The 17,656-nt window shown below is 39.1% G+C and overlaps 1 protein-coding gene across 2 annotated transcripts in view; it reads right to left on the minus strand.

Moving 5' to 3' along the window:
• AGMO (alkylglycerol monooxygenase) overlaps positions 1–17,274 on the minus strand; it is a 389,432-nt gene extending 372,158 nt beyond the window's left edge. The window contains exons 1-3 of one of the 2 annotated variants that reach the window (NM_001192973.2): positions 17,006–17,274; positions 14,581–14,711; positions 932–1,083 (exon numbers count right to left, since the gene is read on the minus strand). In NM_001192973.2, coding sequence (NP_001179902.1) covers positions 932–1,083; positions 14,581–14,711; positions 17,006–17,131 — 409 coding nt within the window. In that variant the 5' untranslated portion in view covers positions 17,132–17,274. The remainder of the gene's footprint in view (positions 1–931; positions 1,084–14,580; positions 14,712–17,005) is intronic. The other variant, XM_005205212.5, reaches the window with a different exon arrangement.
• Between the last annotated feature and the right edge of the window lie 382 nt (positions 17,275–17,656).

Here is a 17,656-nt window from a genome sequence, read left to right on the forward strand (position 1 = left end):
ACTCCTATTTCCTTCATCCTTGCTTGGCAAGGACATTTAGTCACACATACTCCCACACACATAGCTCAGTTATTCACTCTGATCTCCGTGGCTCTCCTTTCCATCCCCCGTCTATTTTGTATTATTATTCCAGGTTTCTTCCTCTTCCTTCCTTCCTCCCCACCCACTCAACCCAACTACCCACTGAAATCCTGAGTTCAATTCCTCAGTAGATTGCCCAAATTAGCACTTTGCTCCATTTCCTTGTAGAAATACTTTTGCATGCCTCCTTCCTCCTTACAGACCACTAGCTCACCTTACCTCTACAATCATTCTTCAACCCCAGCTTATTCCAGTAAGAGATTTAGACAGCTCCGTGCTCCTCCATTTTCCTTTCCATAACAAAACATTTCTTTGGAAAGTGCAGCCAAGAATCCACACAAGCAAACTCAGTGAACGAGTACAATATGAAGGTTTTATACCAGATGAGAAATTGTGCAAAGCTGTGGTCATACTCAAGTGCATTATGGCTAGCGCCTTAGCTGATTGCATTTTCATTTGTAACATGGCAACACAGCCAAGAACTTGAATCAGGCTTACATGACAGCACGTTAGCTAGGATTCCGGGCTGTTACAAAGCTCTTCTGAATGACCCTAGATAATTGGGATGTGAAGTGATCCAATAGCCAGGACTTTCTAAAGGGTTTAACAAAAATACATTATATACAAGAAGTGTGAAATATGTACCTCTAGTAATTTCACATTTTTCAACAATGACTTCAGATTGTTTCCATTTAAAACGCAAAGTAAATTTTCATTGTTAATCTTTAGATACTGTAAATAAGTTATTCATTTAGTCATTCATTCAATAAATATTTACTGAATACCAACTAAGTGGCAAACACAGTTCAACGTAAGTTCAGTAGCAATAAAGCCTTGGTTTGGAACTTACCATGAGCCATACGATGGAACCAGTAGTAACCAAAGTCAACTCCCAAGAAAGTTAAATACCAAGTCCATGGAGAATCCCAAGGCAAACTAATGAGTCTGTAGTTCTCCCAGATATAAACATAACTAGTCAGCTCAATGCTCCTGGAAAACAACCTGGAAAGATAAAATCTATCAGTAATGATTATACTATATTTTAGAGGTTAACTTATGCTAAAACATTTTAGATTATATACAAAAGTGAATCTGTTCACATGTAAAAATAAGATCCTTTCCCTCTTTTTCTTGGTTTCTTGCTGTTCTATCTTGCTTTTGAAGAGGCTCAGTTCCCTTGGTATCCAAGTGATTCATACCATGTTTCCTTTTGTTTCACAGGCATCACGGATGCCAACTATTTCTCTGTTTCATGGAACTTAGCAGGATGTTCTTTTTATGTGTCTCTTAAAAATACTTTTCACAGAACCCATTTAACAAAATATGACAAAACTATGACTGTTTGCTGTGACTGTCATTTCTAAATCTTAATAAAGAACACGAGAAGGGTGCTTTTTAAAGGAAATGTAAAAAGTAGAAAATTATAAACAGCATGTTTTTAAAGAGGACTGAAAAATGCCTACTAAGTTAACATGTGTTAATCCAATAAAGTTTAAGTTGCTGCTGCCTAACTCCATCCTCTCTTCTCTACTCTGTCCTTCCTTTCACACACACACACACACATACACACACACACATGCTTCAAGCTTTTTAGATATTTTTCTTAGCATCTCAAACTGGATCCTCATAGCACTCTGTATTCCTTGTAAAGAAATAAAGGAAAACAACAGAATGGGAAAAACTAGGGATCTCTTCAAGAAAATCAGAGATACCAAAGGAACATTTCATTCAAAGATGAGCTCAATAAAAGACAGAAATGGTATGGACCTAACAGAAGCAGAAGATATTAAGAAGAGATGGCAAGAATACACAGAAGAACTGTACAAAAAAGATCTTCATGACCCAGATAATCACGATGGTGTGATCACTCACCTAGAGCCAGACATCCTGGAATGTGAAGTCAAGTGGGCCTTAGAAAGTATCACTAGGAACAAAGCTAGTGGAGGTGATGGAATTCCAGTTGAGCTATTCCAAATCCTGAAAGATGATGCTGTGAAAGTGCTGCACTCAATATGCCAGCAAATTTGGAAAACTCAGCAGTGGCCACAGGACTGGAAAAGGTCAGTTTTCATTCCAATCCCGAAGAAAGGCAATGCCAAAGAATGCTCAAACTACCGCAAAATTGCACTCATCTCACATGCTAGTAAAGTAATGCTCAAAATTCTCCAAGCCAGGCTTCAGCAATATGTGAACCGTGAACTTCCTGATGTTCAAGCTGCTTTTAGAAAAGGCAGAGGAACCAGAGATCAAATTGCCAACATCCGCTGGATCATTGAAAAAGCAAGAGAGTTCCAGAAAAACATCTATTTCTGCTTTATTGACTATGCCAAAGCCTTTGACTGTGTGGATCACAATAAACTGTAGAAAATTCTGAAAGAGATGGGAATACCAGATCACCTGATCTGCCTCTTGAGAAATTTGTATACAGCTCAGGAAGCAACAGTTAGAACTGGACATGAAACAACAGACTGGTTCCAAATAGGAAAAGGAGTTCGTCAAGGCTGTATATTGTCACCCTGTTTATTTAACTTATATGCAGAGTACATCATGAGAAACACTGGACTGGAAGAAACACAAGCTGGAATCAAGATTGCCGGGAGAAATATTAATAACCTCAGATATGCAGATGACACCACCCTGATGGCAGAAAGTGAAGAGGAACTCAAAAGCCTCTTGATGAAATTGAAAGAGGAGAGTGAAAAAGTTGGCTTAAAGCTCAACATTCAGAAAACGAAGATCATGGCATCCGGTCCCACCACTTCATGGGAAATAGATGGGGAAACAGTGGCAACAATGGCAGACTTTATTTTTGGGGGGCTCCAAAATCACTGCAGATGGTGACTGCAGCCATGAAATTAAAAGACACTTACTCCTTGGAAGGAAAGTTATGACCAACCTAGATAGCATATTCAAAAGCAGAGACATTACTTTGCCAACAAAGGTTCGTATAGTCAAGGCTATGGTTTTTCCTGTGGTCATGTATGGATGTGAGAGTTGGACTGTGAAGAAGGCTGAGCGCCAAAGAATTGATGCTTTTGAACTTTGGTGTTGGAGAAGACTCTTGAGAGCCCCTTGGACTGCAAGGAGATCCAACCAGTCCATTCTGAAGGAGATCAACCCTGGGATTTCTTTGGAAGGAATGATGCTAAAGCTGAAACTCCAGTACTTTGGCCACCTCATGAGAAGAGTTGACTCATTGGAAAAGACTCTGATGCTGGGAGGGATTGGGGGCAGGAGGAGAAGGGGACGACAGAGGATGAGATGGCTGGATGGCATCACTGACTCGATGGACGTGAGTCTGGGTGAACTCCAGGAGTTGGTGATGGACAGGGAGTCCTGGAGTTATGCAATTCATGGGGTCGCAAAGAGTCGGACACGACTGAGCGACTGATCTGATCTGATCTGATTCCTTGTAGTAACAAACTGTTGATCTCAAAATATAAAAGAATATTTTTCCTAGAAGTAAACAATTGTTTTTAAAACTCATATAAATTATCTCTTACCACCTGTTCAATCAAGCTTCTGCAAATTCTATTTCAAGAACTTTCAAAAATATACATAATATACTTCAATTTTATAAACAGGAGTATTTTTCCTTTTAAGTTTTCTGTGAGCAAATTTAAGATCAGACTCAAGCTAATCATTGCTTTTATCATTTTATAGATAAGACTGAACTAACTTTTTCACTTATATTTATCATTCATATGTAAAATGAATGATACTACTGAATAAAAATTTATTTATAAACCATGAACTGAGGAAGTTCTTAAATATACTAATTTTAAATAAAAGTCAAAGAAGCAGATCTTTAGTTTTCTCTTTATATTCATTCTTTTACTAATATTTCCCTTTACACAGTCAGCCTCTATGAATGAACATGTTACTGGGTTTGCTGGAGACCCAGGTATTTACTTTTAATCTACTTTTGACTTTAATTATGATATGATTTTAACTGTGATTTATCGATAAGAACTTTAAAATAGCCCCATATTTTGAATTCTTCAAGTTATTATTTAATCAGTAACACAAAACACTAGTCCTCTTCCCAATGGCACTAATAAAATAATCAATAGAAATGACAAATGCCTATACTTTCAAAAAGGATTATGCATCATCAGATCTTAAAACTCAAATTTCAATTTAAGATTATTTTCAGTTTATAAATTTTGGTCATACAGGTAGAGTAAGAAGAGACTAAAGAATAAGATGCAACACTCTAGATTGGGAGGTGGCAGTTTTTATAAACAAAGGAACTTACAGAGCTGGTTTGTCGGTGGCTATGGGAAACATAAATCTCCATACTGTCCCTCCAGAATCTTGAGAGTTTCCGGAAAGGTCCTCACTGGGTTAATTCATTTATTCAGGCAAGATGGCCTCAACAACACCTTACTCTCTCAAGGATTCATCCTTGAAACAGCTGCCAATAGCATGGGATTGTGGGTGGAACTTACATTCCACAGACAGGGCAGAGTGCAGAAGAGAGGGGAAGGGTAAGAAAGGTTCAGCTTATACGTCAACCAGCGTCACCTCCTCTCCATGGCCTCCTCCAACAATTATATGATTGGAAAGAGCCATTTTGTCCTTAAAGACGAGTCCCTGACCCAATTGGACTGCCTACCCAGCACTCCTGTCACAACTCAGTCCAAGCCCTGGACACTCCAGAACCCCCCCTGTCAGGCGGCCTTCAACCTGCTTTCAGGACCTGCATGAGTCCCTTTCCTGGTCCAGACCTCCAGAGGGCCCACCTGTGGGTGTGGAAAAGGTTCACCATGACAAGGTAGATAAAAGTGGCTTTTTTGGACATGTAGACAGAGATGGGATGAGCAATCTGGGTGTCCACACATAGGTATGTGAGGTCCCTCATGGGACAGGATAGACAATGGGCCAGGGGCTCTCACCCTGCTCTGGAACTCCGAGGAATTCAAGAACTTGAGATTTGAAATGTGTCTTCCAGTTTGTCATCCAGGTTATTGATCAGGGTGAGAGTGTTAGTAGCTCACTGTGTCCAACTCTTTGTGACCCCATGGACTGTAGCCCCCCAGGCTCCTCTATCCATGAAACTCTGCAGGCAAGAATACTGGAGTGGGCCACCGTTCCATTCTCCAAGGGATCTTCCCAATCCAGGGACTGAACCCACAGTCTCCTCCATTGCAGGCAGACTCTTTACTTTCTGAACATGGTGGGGGGTGGGTAGAAAAAATTTTATTGTAAAGTAAGTTAGCTTGGTTGGTAATTCATATCTAGACTATGACTTCTGAACAATGTCATTCATTACTGACATCCAGACAAAATAATTCTCAGTTGTAGGGGTCTGTCTTGTGAAAACAATTACTCAAATTAGGAAACTTAACATTGTTCCCTAGGACTCAGTGGTAGAGGACTGACCAAATAAAATTCAAATTCTAGGTAAAAAATAGTGAATAATATGAATTTTAAAGGGTCTAACTTAAGTTTTCTCAGAGATTCTAAAGTTTGACACTGTTGCCTTTGGGGCCAGATAATTCTTTGTTGTGGGGGTTGGTCCTGTGCATTGTAGGCGGGTGAGCAGCATCCCCAGTCTCTACTGACTGGATACCAGCAACACAGCCCTCCACTTCTGGTGTGATAACAAACTGTCCAAATGTCTCCTAGGAGCAAAACTGTCCCAGTTGATAACCCTAAATACAAAAGACTGATCCAGAAAGAAAAATATTAAGACAGAAAATGCAACGGATTAAAAAAAAAAAAAAAAGAAAATGCAACAGAAAGTTGAAATAATCTGCAGTCTTTTGACATTTGTTTTAGTACACAGTGTCAAAGCAGGTCAACTCATGAATTCATTCAATCTTTCAATGAATTTCCATTAAGAATCTACTGGGTGTCAGGCAGAGCACAAAAAAGGGAAGACATAGCAGTGAAGAGGGCAAATACAGCCACCTGCCTCATCCGTGTCCCACCAGCTCAGTATCTCTTTTCAAAGGTGCTGTCTTTCTTGTCAAGTTTTCCAATGACAGTTAAAAGAGGCTTTCAGATACCAAGATTTCAGTAAAAGAAACAGGGGATCCCTGGAAAACTTCCATTTGTAAAACAAAAAGAACCTGCCTGCAATTGAAATGTGTCTTTATTTCCTGTACAGGTGCCAGGTCTTGAGCAGGCACTCAATTTATTATTCTGTCAACTTACTTTTTAGGGTTGACACAAATCGAGCTGAAATATGCCTGACATACTACAGTCAAGACTTTTTCTTTTTTTTTTTTTCACACCTTAGCACAAAGCTAAACTTTTTCAAGGTAAAGAGGAAGAGAGGAGAAGCTGTGGGAATTAAATCCCCAGCTCTCTATCAGCAAGATGGATATGATCCTCTTCCATCATAAATGGGAAAAAATGGCCATGGAATACCCACAACTAGAAACAATTCAGCAAGGGATACAGCTGGGAAATGATTATCAAGCTCTGCAAAGCTCTTGATTGCAGGAAATAGCACCTACATTTTCAAAAATATTCCCACCAGACCCAGAACTGTAAAGCTAAACCTTTTACTCTTTCTCTTCCCAATTCCACCATTCTCCCCTGCTTATGACTTTGCACGCTGGAATTCAAACAATTCTAACCCCTATTCTGAGGGAAGAGACATATGCAATTTGCATATGTAGCGAGCTTACTTTATCATACAGAGATGGAAATGAGGTAACACAGGGGCTTGGAATAACCAAATGCTACAAGCACAAGCTGGAATCAAGATTGCTGGGAGAAATCTCAATAACCTCAGATATGCAGATGACACCACCCTTATGGCAGAAAGTGAAGAGGAACTCAAAAGCCTCTTGATGAAAGTGAAAGTGGAGAGTGAAAAAGTTGGCTTAAAGCTCAACATTCAGAAAACGAAGATCATGGCATCTGGTCCCATTACTTCATGGGAAATAGATGGGCAAACAGTGGAAACAGTGTCAGACTTTATTTTTCGGGGCTCCAAAATCACTGCAGATGGTGATTGCAGCCATGAAATTAAAAGACGCTTACTCCTTGGAAGGAAAGTTATGACCAACCTAGATAGCATATTCAAAAACAGAGACATTACTTTGCCAACAAAGATTCGTATAGTCAAGGCTATGGTTTTTCCTGTGGTCATGTATGGATGTGAGAGTTGGACTGTGAAGAAAGCTGAGCGCCGAAGAATTGATGCATTTGAAGTGTGGTGTTGGAGAAGACTCTTGAGAGTCCCTTGGACTGCAAGGAGATCCAACCAGTCCATTCTAAAGGAGATCAGTCCTGGATGTTCTTTGGAAGGAATGATGCTAAAGCAGAAACTCCAGTACTCTGACCAGCTCATGCGAAGAGCTGACTCATTGGAAAAGACTCTGATGATGGGAGGGATTGGGGGCAGGAGGAGAAGGGGACGACAGAGGATGAGATGGCTGGATAGCATGACTGACTTGATGGACGTGAGTTTGAGTGAACTCCAGGAGTTGGTGATGGACAGGGATGCCTGGCGTGCTGCAACTCATGGGGTTGCAAAGAGTCGGACATGACTGAGCGACTGAACTGAACTGAGTGAGATCCTTTTCTCATGAAGTTTGAGTGCAAGAGCGAGAACATGATCTAAATAGGAGGCATTAGACAGCTCATCAACAGCCTGTATACCTAGAGGCTTTGCTCCCATTGTCCTATATTTTTTATAAATTCTTCCCAAATAGCTATTTCTCTTAGGCCTGCGGCCTATCTGTTGGCAAATGAAAGACAGCTAATTTTTAATGTGTTTTATTTAACATTTTCTGTTCACACTAGAAATTTGTCCAGTCAAACTGGTGGTTGCCAAGGGGTCAGGGGTTGGGGGAGAGATGGAGCGGAAGGTTGAGGTTAGCAGAGAGAAGCTTTTATATTGTTGTTTAGTCACTAAGTCGTGTCCCACTCTTTGCGACCACATGGACTATGGCTCACTAGGTTCCTCTGTCCATGAGATTTCCCAGGCAAAAATACTGGAGTGGGTTGACAATTCCTTCTCCAGGGAATCTTCCTGGACCAGGGATCAAACCTACGTCTCCTGCATTCGCAGGCAGATTCTTTACCACTGAGCCAACAGGGAAGCCCAAGGTTTTATATACAGAATGGATGATAATAAGGCCCTACTGTATAGCACAGAGAACTATATTCAATATCCTATGATAAACTATAATGGAAGAGAATATTTTAAAAAGAATTATATATATAGATACATTACTGAATCATCTTGCTGTGCAGCAATAATTAACATATTATAAATCAACTGTACCTCAATAAAAATACCTATCTTGTCAAAGTTTAGTGACTATAAATTCTGGTAAGATATCAAAATACTGTTCCAGTACTGATGCTGGATTTTTAAAAATATAATTTATTATGTTGAGATTTTCCAATAATCAGTAAGTGAGAATAAATATCATTTGGGGACTGAGAATTACAAAGCTAATTTTTTATCAAAATCATCTCAGTTTGAACATTCCCATCATCAAAGGTAGGGAAAGGTAACACTGGAGAGATTGTTTACCTTCTCATTATCTAATTTCAGATATGAGAATATTAGGCTGAACGGATCCTCAAATTATCTAGCTCTCAAATATTCGCACACTCTCATCATTAATCAAGCGACTAAAAACTGATGTAATGCTCTCACTGCAAACTGTAAACATTTCAAACCAACTTTCAGAGTCAGTAGAATTCTGTACCCAGTGTTCACAGACATCTGCCAACTTGTACTATTTCGTAACTATCATTAGGGCAATGTGTACTGTTTAATTTGGCCAGATGATACAAAACTGAAAAAAATAAATCAGGCATCTTTATTTCTAAAAATCTTGTCAGAGACTAAAAAATAAACCAATATTTAAATGAGATCACTCAAAATGCCCTTACAAGTTTCAGGAAGTTATAAATAAATAAATACGTATTTGAAATATATATGTATTTATATTGATTTTTTCCAAGAAATTAAATTATTTACTTCAAAATCTCTTATACCTGGCCCAGGAACTTGCGCTGTCTGCAAAGTTACTGCCCCTTTTGCTCCATCTAGTGGAATACTGATTTTTGCTTAGTAATAACAAAGTGTATAACAACAAGCTCTACCTTCTGCAGGCAGACAACATTTGTACTGCTGTTTCCTACCGTGAGATGACATTTACAAATCAATCGTTTAACTTAATTTCTTTTTTAAACAACCACAAAACCAGAGACTTCTGTGAAAGAACTAAATGTGCTACATTTTTTACTTTGCAACAAGTAAATTACTTCAAGTAATTCAGTAACTCTATTGAATAAGCACACAAACACAGACTTAATAAGCACAAGGAAGCTTCCTTCATTCAGGAAGGACAGTGTAGAAGCAATCTCTGAAGTTACATCATTAAGAAAAACAAAGTCTACTGATGAGGTTTCTAAGGTAAAAGTTAAGAGGACATGAGGCATTCTCTCTAGCAAAAATAACTAACATAACCGCAGGTTTTTAAAATGTACTTTGTTTGCCTGGGATGGTCTTTTCATAATTTTCTCAGTTAATATGACTATATTAATATTCACAATAAAATGCCATTATTAATATTACATAAATGAATGTATCTCTTATTTAGGACAATGAATAAATATTTACTAAGTTTCATCACCCCAAATGGCAGACACTCATTTGTTAGAAGTCTGATGTTGCCAAAAACAGTATCAACTCTGCTACTAAAGTCTAGTATAAAAATGCAGTACACAATTTTCCTTTATTCTCTAGTCCTACCTCAAGGAGTCAAAAGAATCTCAAAGAAGTTTAACTTCCTTTTAAGTTTTGCTTTTTATTTATTAATTTTTTTGATGAAACTTTCTTGTCAGGAGTGGAAAATGCCATGGCAGCCATGGCCAATGAAACTGTAGATACATTTGGCACAACATTGCAGACATAGTTCCATAGTAAAAATTGGCAATGACTCATATGTATTAAAAGTGGAGTGTCCCCAACTCATTTGAAAATTTACCTACTTAAATTATACCTCCAAATATTGCAATTTGATTTATAATCTGCTGTTTCAACAGAATAAATGAACCCATTAAAAACAAACATACTGTAGATATTTATATCAGGAATAAAATTTCTCTGGGGAGGACGCAATTTATGGAAGCAGAAACACTGGAAGGAAGTAACAAATTGAAGTCCCAGTTTTTTAATGAAGGATTGGAAATTGAGTTCTGCTTCAACAAGCAAGGAAAAAAAAAAAAAAGATGTGATTATTTTTCACTCGTTAGCATTTCAGTAGCAGGATATTTCACAAGTTTTAGCAAGATTTTAAAAAATTGATTTAGTCAATATTTCATTTTATTTTGTATAGTCATTTATGCAATTAACCAATAGAAAGGCATATTATCTGCAGACGATACACTGCATTTAACTACGATAAATACACATGCTTGTCTATAACTTCAGGACTAGATTCTTACTAAGAAGTCTGCCTACTGGATTCTAGAAGAGGAAAACAGATGCAAGCCTGCTCAGAATCTGGTTCTTAGGACAGATGGACATTTATTACGCATTGCGGTCTGTCTGACAGGCTTGTAAACAAGATACAATCTTGTCTCTGTTGAATAATTTTCCTTACATAAAGATTTGAAAGATACACATAGATCTTTTCCATCAATATGGTAAGTATGCTACTGATCTTCAAGCTACTTTGACTTTTATGTTATAATGAAACTTAGATCCTCAAATAAACATTGTTTTTCCTCAAAGTTTGCACACAGCATTTCCATTACATGAATGGAAAAGTGGAAAAACATGTTCAGGGTTTCACTTTGATTTCCCCAACTATTTTTGTCAGAGGCCACATGCCTATTTGGAATTACTATCCAAACTATAATTCCTCACAAAGGGATTAACAAATAGTATACTACCATTTTTCTTGCAATTATGAATTTTAAGGACATGGCAAGCCCCTGTTGGTGGTGTAGAAAATGAAATTAGTCCCTCGGAGAGGGTACGATCAATGTCGTGACAATCTACCCTTCAGCTGTTAACGATTTGCACAAGGATTCCCCTTGATGCTGTGGTTTCAACTGAAATATTGTTCTAAGAGTTTCGGTCAAATCCCCCGTCTCATCTTGTGCTGAAAGAGGATTGCGAAGAGTGGATCCTAAGGACCAGCTTTTCTTCTCTGCTTATGTCTGGCAATTTTTGTGATAGCAACAAAATAAATGAAAACATTGGGAAATTTCATTTCCAGATAATTCGCTTTGCTGAGATCTTTCAGACAAAAGCCCGTGAAAGATAAAATTATTTGTAAAATGTACAAAGTTATCCGCATTTCGTAATTTAAAACTGTGAACAAAAAAAAGGAGTAAGGTGCTGTTCTCATTCAAAATACAACTATAAAAAATAAGCTCCAAATTCAAGTTCACAACCTTTTCCCTTTCTTTCAAAGGGCACCAGAGTTCACAGCTTGTGCTAGATTAAGGAGTGTTCTGAGTAGTGGGATGTGAAGAAAAAGAACTCCAGGCTTATCCCTGAAGGGCTGGTTTGTTTTATTTTCTCTTTCTCTCTCCCCATTTCCCTTATATTTGGGGGTTTTTTTGTTTTTTTTTTTTGTTTTTTTTTTAGCAGAAATATTATTCCCTGGGTATCTTGTTAGAATTCTGTACCTTTTCTTTTAATCACAGTGTTGAAGAGAAATAAGAGTACTGAGGATACAGTTTACATTTCTAGTTGTTACAATATAATAAGAGAACAATCTAATCTCACTTGTGACCAAAGTAAAACTTAAAACAGTGAAAGAAATACTGACGCATTCATCCGACTTGATGTCTCCCTGAGTTCTTTATAAATTCATTCCAGCTCAACAAAATATGTGATGCGTAATTGTTCCTGCAGGACACTTCTCAGTTATCAGGTTATTTTGACAATTCATCAATTGTTCCATTTCCATAAAACTATACACTTAAGTTTCTCAGAATAAACTATTATAACCGAGTATTTTTCAACAGTCAAATATACTTGTCCCTTGAGTATGCTGAATATATTTTTTGTTCACTTCTGTTTAAAGGGAGGCACGAAATAAAGGAAATTATGTATAATTGTAAATTCCCAATTAGAGTATTCTGGAAATTGAAAATAATTTGAGATATTATTCTCTGATTCTGACAGCAGCATGATACCATATGAGTAGTTTTTCAGAGAATCACTATTCTGATTATCATTACTATTATTTTATAACTATTAACCTATCTTTTTCATAGTAACATGTATGAAATAAATTTTACCTTTAGGTTTACTTTCTATCTAAATAATTTTATGCAATCATAGGAAATGATTTTACGTTTTCTCAGCTATCTTTAAGTTCTTATTTTATTTTTAAAAAATCCACCTTGGTTTCCCACTGGGCGGTTCATGCAAACATTCCAAAGCAGTGAGCACTGGTCAGAAGTGAAACTCTTAAAACAGTAAAAGCAGCAATGGGTGGGAAGCAGGAATGAGAACATTCACCAGTAATACAAGGCACAGACTTCTGAGGGACTCTTCCCTCACCCTCTCCTCTTGGGAAAACTCTCATACACCGAAGAGCCCGCCATTCACTGGTACCTCCTCTAAACACATTATAATGTATTCTTTCTAAAAAGTAGCACAGCATTCATTATTTTGGGGTCCCCAGGTGGTACAGTGGTAAAGAATCTGCCTGCCAATGCAGGAGACGCAGGAGACAAGGGTTCAATCCCTGGGCCAGGAAGATCCTCTGGAAAAGGAAATGGGAACCCCAGTATTCTTGCTGGGAGAATGCCATGAACAGAGAAGACGGGTGGGTTACAGTCCATGAGGTCTCAAAGAGTCAGACACAACTGAGTGAGCACACTAATGCAGGAGACGCAAGAGACTTGGGTTCAATCCCTGGGTTGGGAAGACCTCCTGGAGGATGAGGAAATGCCAACCCACTCCAGTATGCATTGTTTAATTCCTTCATCCTCAGACTTCACCATCAACATAACACTATAGGAATGTGAGATTTATAATAAATTCTGCCATATCTCTACCAATGACCCAATTTCATTCCTATACCTAGAGTCTATCATACAGAGCGAAGTAAGTCAGAAGGAGAAAAACAAATACCGTATATTAACAGATGAACGGAATCTAGAAAAATGGAACAGATAAACCTGGTCCCAGGGCACAGTCATAGAGACACAGACATAGAGAATGGACATGTATACATGGAAGGGAAGGGGAGGGTGGGAGAAACTGGGAGATTAGGACTGACATATATGCAGTAATATCTATAAAATAGATAGCCAATGGGAGCCTACTGTATTGCACAGGGAGCTCAGCTTTGTGCTCTGTGATGACCTAGAGCAGTGGGATGAGGGCGAGGGAGGCTCAAGAGCGAGGAGATATCTGTATACATATAGCTGGTTCACTTCATTGTACAGCAGAAATTAGCATTGTAAACCATACTCCATTAAAACACACATAAACAATTATTTTGTACATCATTATAGGCATAGGAGTTAAAACTATGAAGAAAGAACACTTCTTTTTCTCAAGTTACAGGCAACCTAGCAGGAAGGGCCGGTGGTGGGGGCGGGGGGTGGGGGGCAAACAGGTGAGCTTAATAAATTCTACTATGGTGTAGGCACAATACTCCACAGTGATTTCAGCCCGTAGTGAAGCGATGCCTAAAGTAGGGCTGGAAAACAGACAAGACTTGCTGAAGAGTATGACTCTTCATGAGAAGTCTATATTGAGACTGAAGAAATAAATGGGAGCTGGCCACTTGGATGACCACATGAGACATCTGGGTGATGGCAAATATGGAGCAAATGGCTATTGCAATGGGGGAAGAAGAATCAAAGGACCAGAAGGCAGGCTGGATAGACAGAGGCCTCCATAGATTAGGGAAGAAATTATCCTCAGGCCATAAGGAACCTATGAGGGAGTTTCCACCAGATTCATGTTATGGAAATATTTGGCTGCAAGTGAAATAGGACTGCTGCTGCTGCTGCTAAGTCGCTTCAGTAGTGTCCGACTCTGTGCGGCCCCATAGACGGCAGCCCACCAGGGTCCTCCATCCCTGGGATTCTCCAGGCGAGAACACTGGAGTGGGAAATAGGACCAGACAGAGATACCACTTAGGAGACCACGGTAGAAACCTAGAGCTTTGTGTGACATTGATTAGGGAGATTGCTATTGCAGGTGAATTTGCCTGAGGCAAAATTAATTTCCCAGTAGATAACTAGGACAAAACTCAGGCCTGGGACTAGGCTAAAACAAGCAATTGCCTTGGGCACAAAATTTAAGGAGGCACCAATAAATTCAGTAATCACAATAAATAATACTTAGAGCAGTATTTTCAGTAACAGATGTAAAACATCCATGATGAACAAAACATCGAACATTTAAACAATGACCGTAACTGAGTTCTTTGGGGATGTGTGTAAAAACAGACCAATTCCCCATACAATGGGTTTCTTCTTCATCTTACCTGGAGAATTTAAGTTTATTCACTCACCGCAGCTAACCAGCTAACTCACCTCGGAAGCCGAGACATAATGCCGGCTGACAAAGAGGCTAAGGCATCATCCAAGCCGCCTGATGGCTTCCCTTTGCGAATCCAGCTGACAACCAGCTCAAGCAGCATCAAGGAAATGAAAAATGGAGTTGCCTGGAAAGGAAATCGCAGAAGAGAGATGCTATTGTACTTGGTATGAAATTCTTCCAAGTTTCCTGATTAGTCATTCCCGATGTGGGAGGCCCAGAGTGACAGTTCATAGCAGAAAAGGTACGAACCTATCCTCGGGGGTTACTTCCTCCCAACAGGCAAAGAAATCTGTTTATTTCAGACACACACTAATAAGGTACTCCAATTCTATCATCTGATTTGGATACAAAATATAACCATAGAGGCTTCCCTGGCAGCTTAGTGGTGGAGAATCCGTCTGCCAATGCGGGAGACATGGGTTCGATCCCTGGTCCAGGAAGTGTTCACATGCTGCAAGGCAACTAGGCCTATGTGCCACAACTATTGAGCCTGTGTTCAAGAGCCTAGGAGCCGCAACTACTGAGCCCAGTTGCCACAACTACTGAAGCCCATGCGCCCTGTAACCCCCCAGCAAAAGAAGTCACTGCAATGAGAAGCCTTCACACCACAGCTAGAGAGTAGCCCCTACTTGCAACAACGAGAGAAAAGCCTGTGCAACAAGGAAAACCCAGCACAGCCAAAATAAATAAATATATTTTTAAAAGAAAGAAATATAACCATAGATATAACCACAATAATTCTGCCAAGAAAATACAAAAGATTAGGCAGGACATGTTTCAAGGTCTAAAAAATACTTTTTAAAATAAGGGCAATAATCAGAAATCTATCAATACACTACAAAGATAAGGTCCACTTTAAATCACTTTCCTTAAAGATGTGCATGATATTTTTCATATTAGAATGACAGGAATCACAAAATTGAAATTGTAGGAATACACACTACTATATCGGAGAAGGCAATGGCACCCCACTCCAGTACTCTTGCCTGGAAAATCCCATGGGCGGAGAAGCCTGGTAGGCTGCAGTCCATGGGGTCGCCAAGAGTCAGACACAACTGAGCGACTTCACTTTCACTTTTCACTTTCATGCATTGGAGAAGGAAATGGCAGCCACTCCAGTGTTCTTGCCTGGAGAATCCCAGGGACAGGGGAGCCTGGTGGGCTGCCGTCTATGGAGTCCGCACAGAGTCGGACATGACTGAAGTGACTTAGGAGCAGCAGCAGCAGCACACTACTATATATAAAATATACAGCTAATAAGGACCTACTGTATAGCATATGGAGAATTCTTCTCAGTACTGTGTAAGATCTATATGGGAAAAGAATCTTTAAAAGAATGGATATGTATATGTATAACGGATACACTTTGTGGTACAGCAGAAACTAATCAACACTGTAAATCAATTATACTCGAATAAAATTTTGAAAAAAATTGAAACTGTAGAAACAAAAAATTTTGCTTCTGAGTATTTCAGAGAATGAGATCATTTTAAACATTTTAGACATCATTCAAGTTTTATTCATTCAGTTTTTTCTTATAGAAAAAAATCATCTATAATTGATGACAAATATCAGGCTAGGTTTGATGTCATAATATAAAATAATAATGATTTATAAAGATGTGAGTACCACATTCTTTCCTTAAAAAATCAGAAAGGGGTAATATAAAATCCTGAAAAAATTAAGGCATTCTCTCATTTGAAAGTTGATCATGAGTACTGAAATTTTCTAAACCCAAAGCCTAAGAACATATTTTCTGATGTCATTTTCTTTTCTATTTCTGGTCTGAACTAGTAAGTGTTTTAGGAACAACTCTGACAGGGTGGGGAACTTCAGTATTCAAGTTCTAATTCTGGATATTTCCACTTCCAATCGTGGCCAGTAACCAGAAGTGAAAAGTGCCTCTGAACACTTAAGAGTTTCAAAGAAAACTTGGTTTAAGTTCAAACTTAGGAAATCAGGGTTGAATTCTCAGCTGTGTATCCATTCTGCAGAACCACCCTGCTTAAAGCAACAACAACAACAACAAAACAGGAAATCATTTCCTGGGAGGAGGTAGACAAGTTTTCCTTTAGAAACAAAATTGTTAACAAAGTTTACTGATACCACATAACCATTGGATACTGAGCTTCTAACAGCTAAATGTGTAATACCACTGTGTCCCGGAAAACTTTTTAAAGTTTTATCAGATTCTGGAGTGACATTTCAGGGAAGAGAAAATTTAACAGGAAGAGATGGTTATGGATATTGTACAGAAATTCAATTCAAGTGGAAATTCTACTTTTCCCTCATGCTTTGTTTTGAAACTGTTTTTATTAGAATTATTTGAAGAATGGACATGAATGAAACCCCACACTGTGTTTAAGTTACTTCTTATTAAGAGAAAAGCAAGAGCAGCCTCTTCCCAGAGAGCCTCACCTTCCGTACATAATCAGGCACCTCTTCCAGGGTTTGGAATGACGTTTCACTGGGCTTCATCACATAAAACATCATGCGAATCCCCTGGGAAACCGAAACATCCTGTTGGGCTTCTGGGTTCTTCATCTCTGCCCTTGTCTGACTCCCAGCTGGAGAGTATTTGTGCTTCAGTGGTTGAAGCCAGAGGCTGAACACAGAGAACGAGCTGTGCTGCACGGATCAAGCCCTCTGTCAGAGAGAGACCCGTGAGGAACAAAGCCCCACGGAGCGGAGCCAACAGCAGAGTCTGTGTGCAGACGGGGTGTGACGAGACAGGAAAGAACAAGGATCAATCAGGAACGAGTTCAGAGTTCAGAGGGCGCTGACCCAGAAGCCGCCCACGGTCGGGAGGGGAAGAGGAGGAAGGGCTTCTGCCCAGATCACAGATAAACAATAGAGTTTAGCTGCAGGTGGAGTAATTTATCACTAAAAAAAGAGAAATAAACAAAAAACCCACATGATACCTCCTTGGAGAGAAGGAACAAAGTGATGGCAAGTGAAAGTTCATTCTGAAAAAGTAGGTGGAAATTCAAGATGCAAATCACATGAGGAAAATATTATACCTGTTTTTCTCTCCCTTTGGACATTCACATTGGCCTCAGGTTTGTAGTC

The sequence above is a fragment of the Bos taurus genome, chromosome 4 (genome assembly GCF_002263795.3).
Source record: "Bos taurus isolate L1 Dominette 01449 registration number 42190680 breed Hereford chromosome 4, ARS-UCD2.0, whole genome shotgun sequence".
NCBI classification, from domain to species: Eukaryota; Metazoa; Chordata; class Mammalia; order Artiodactyla; family Bovidae; genus Bos; species Bos taurus.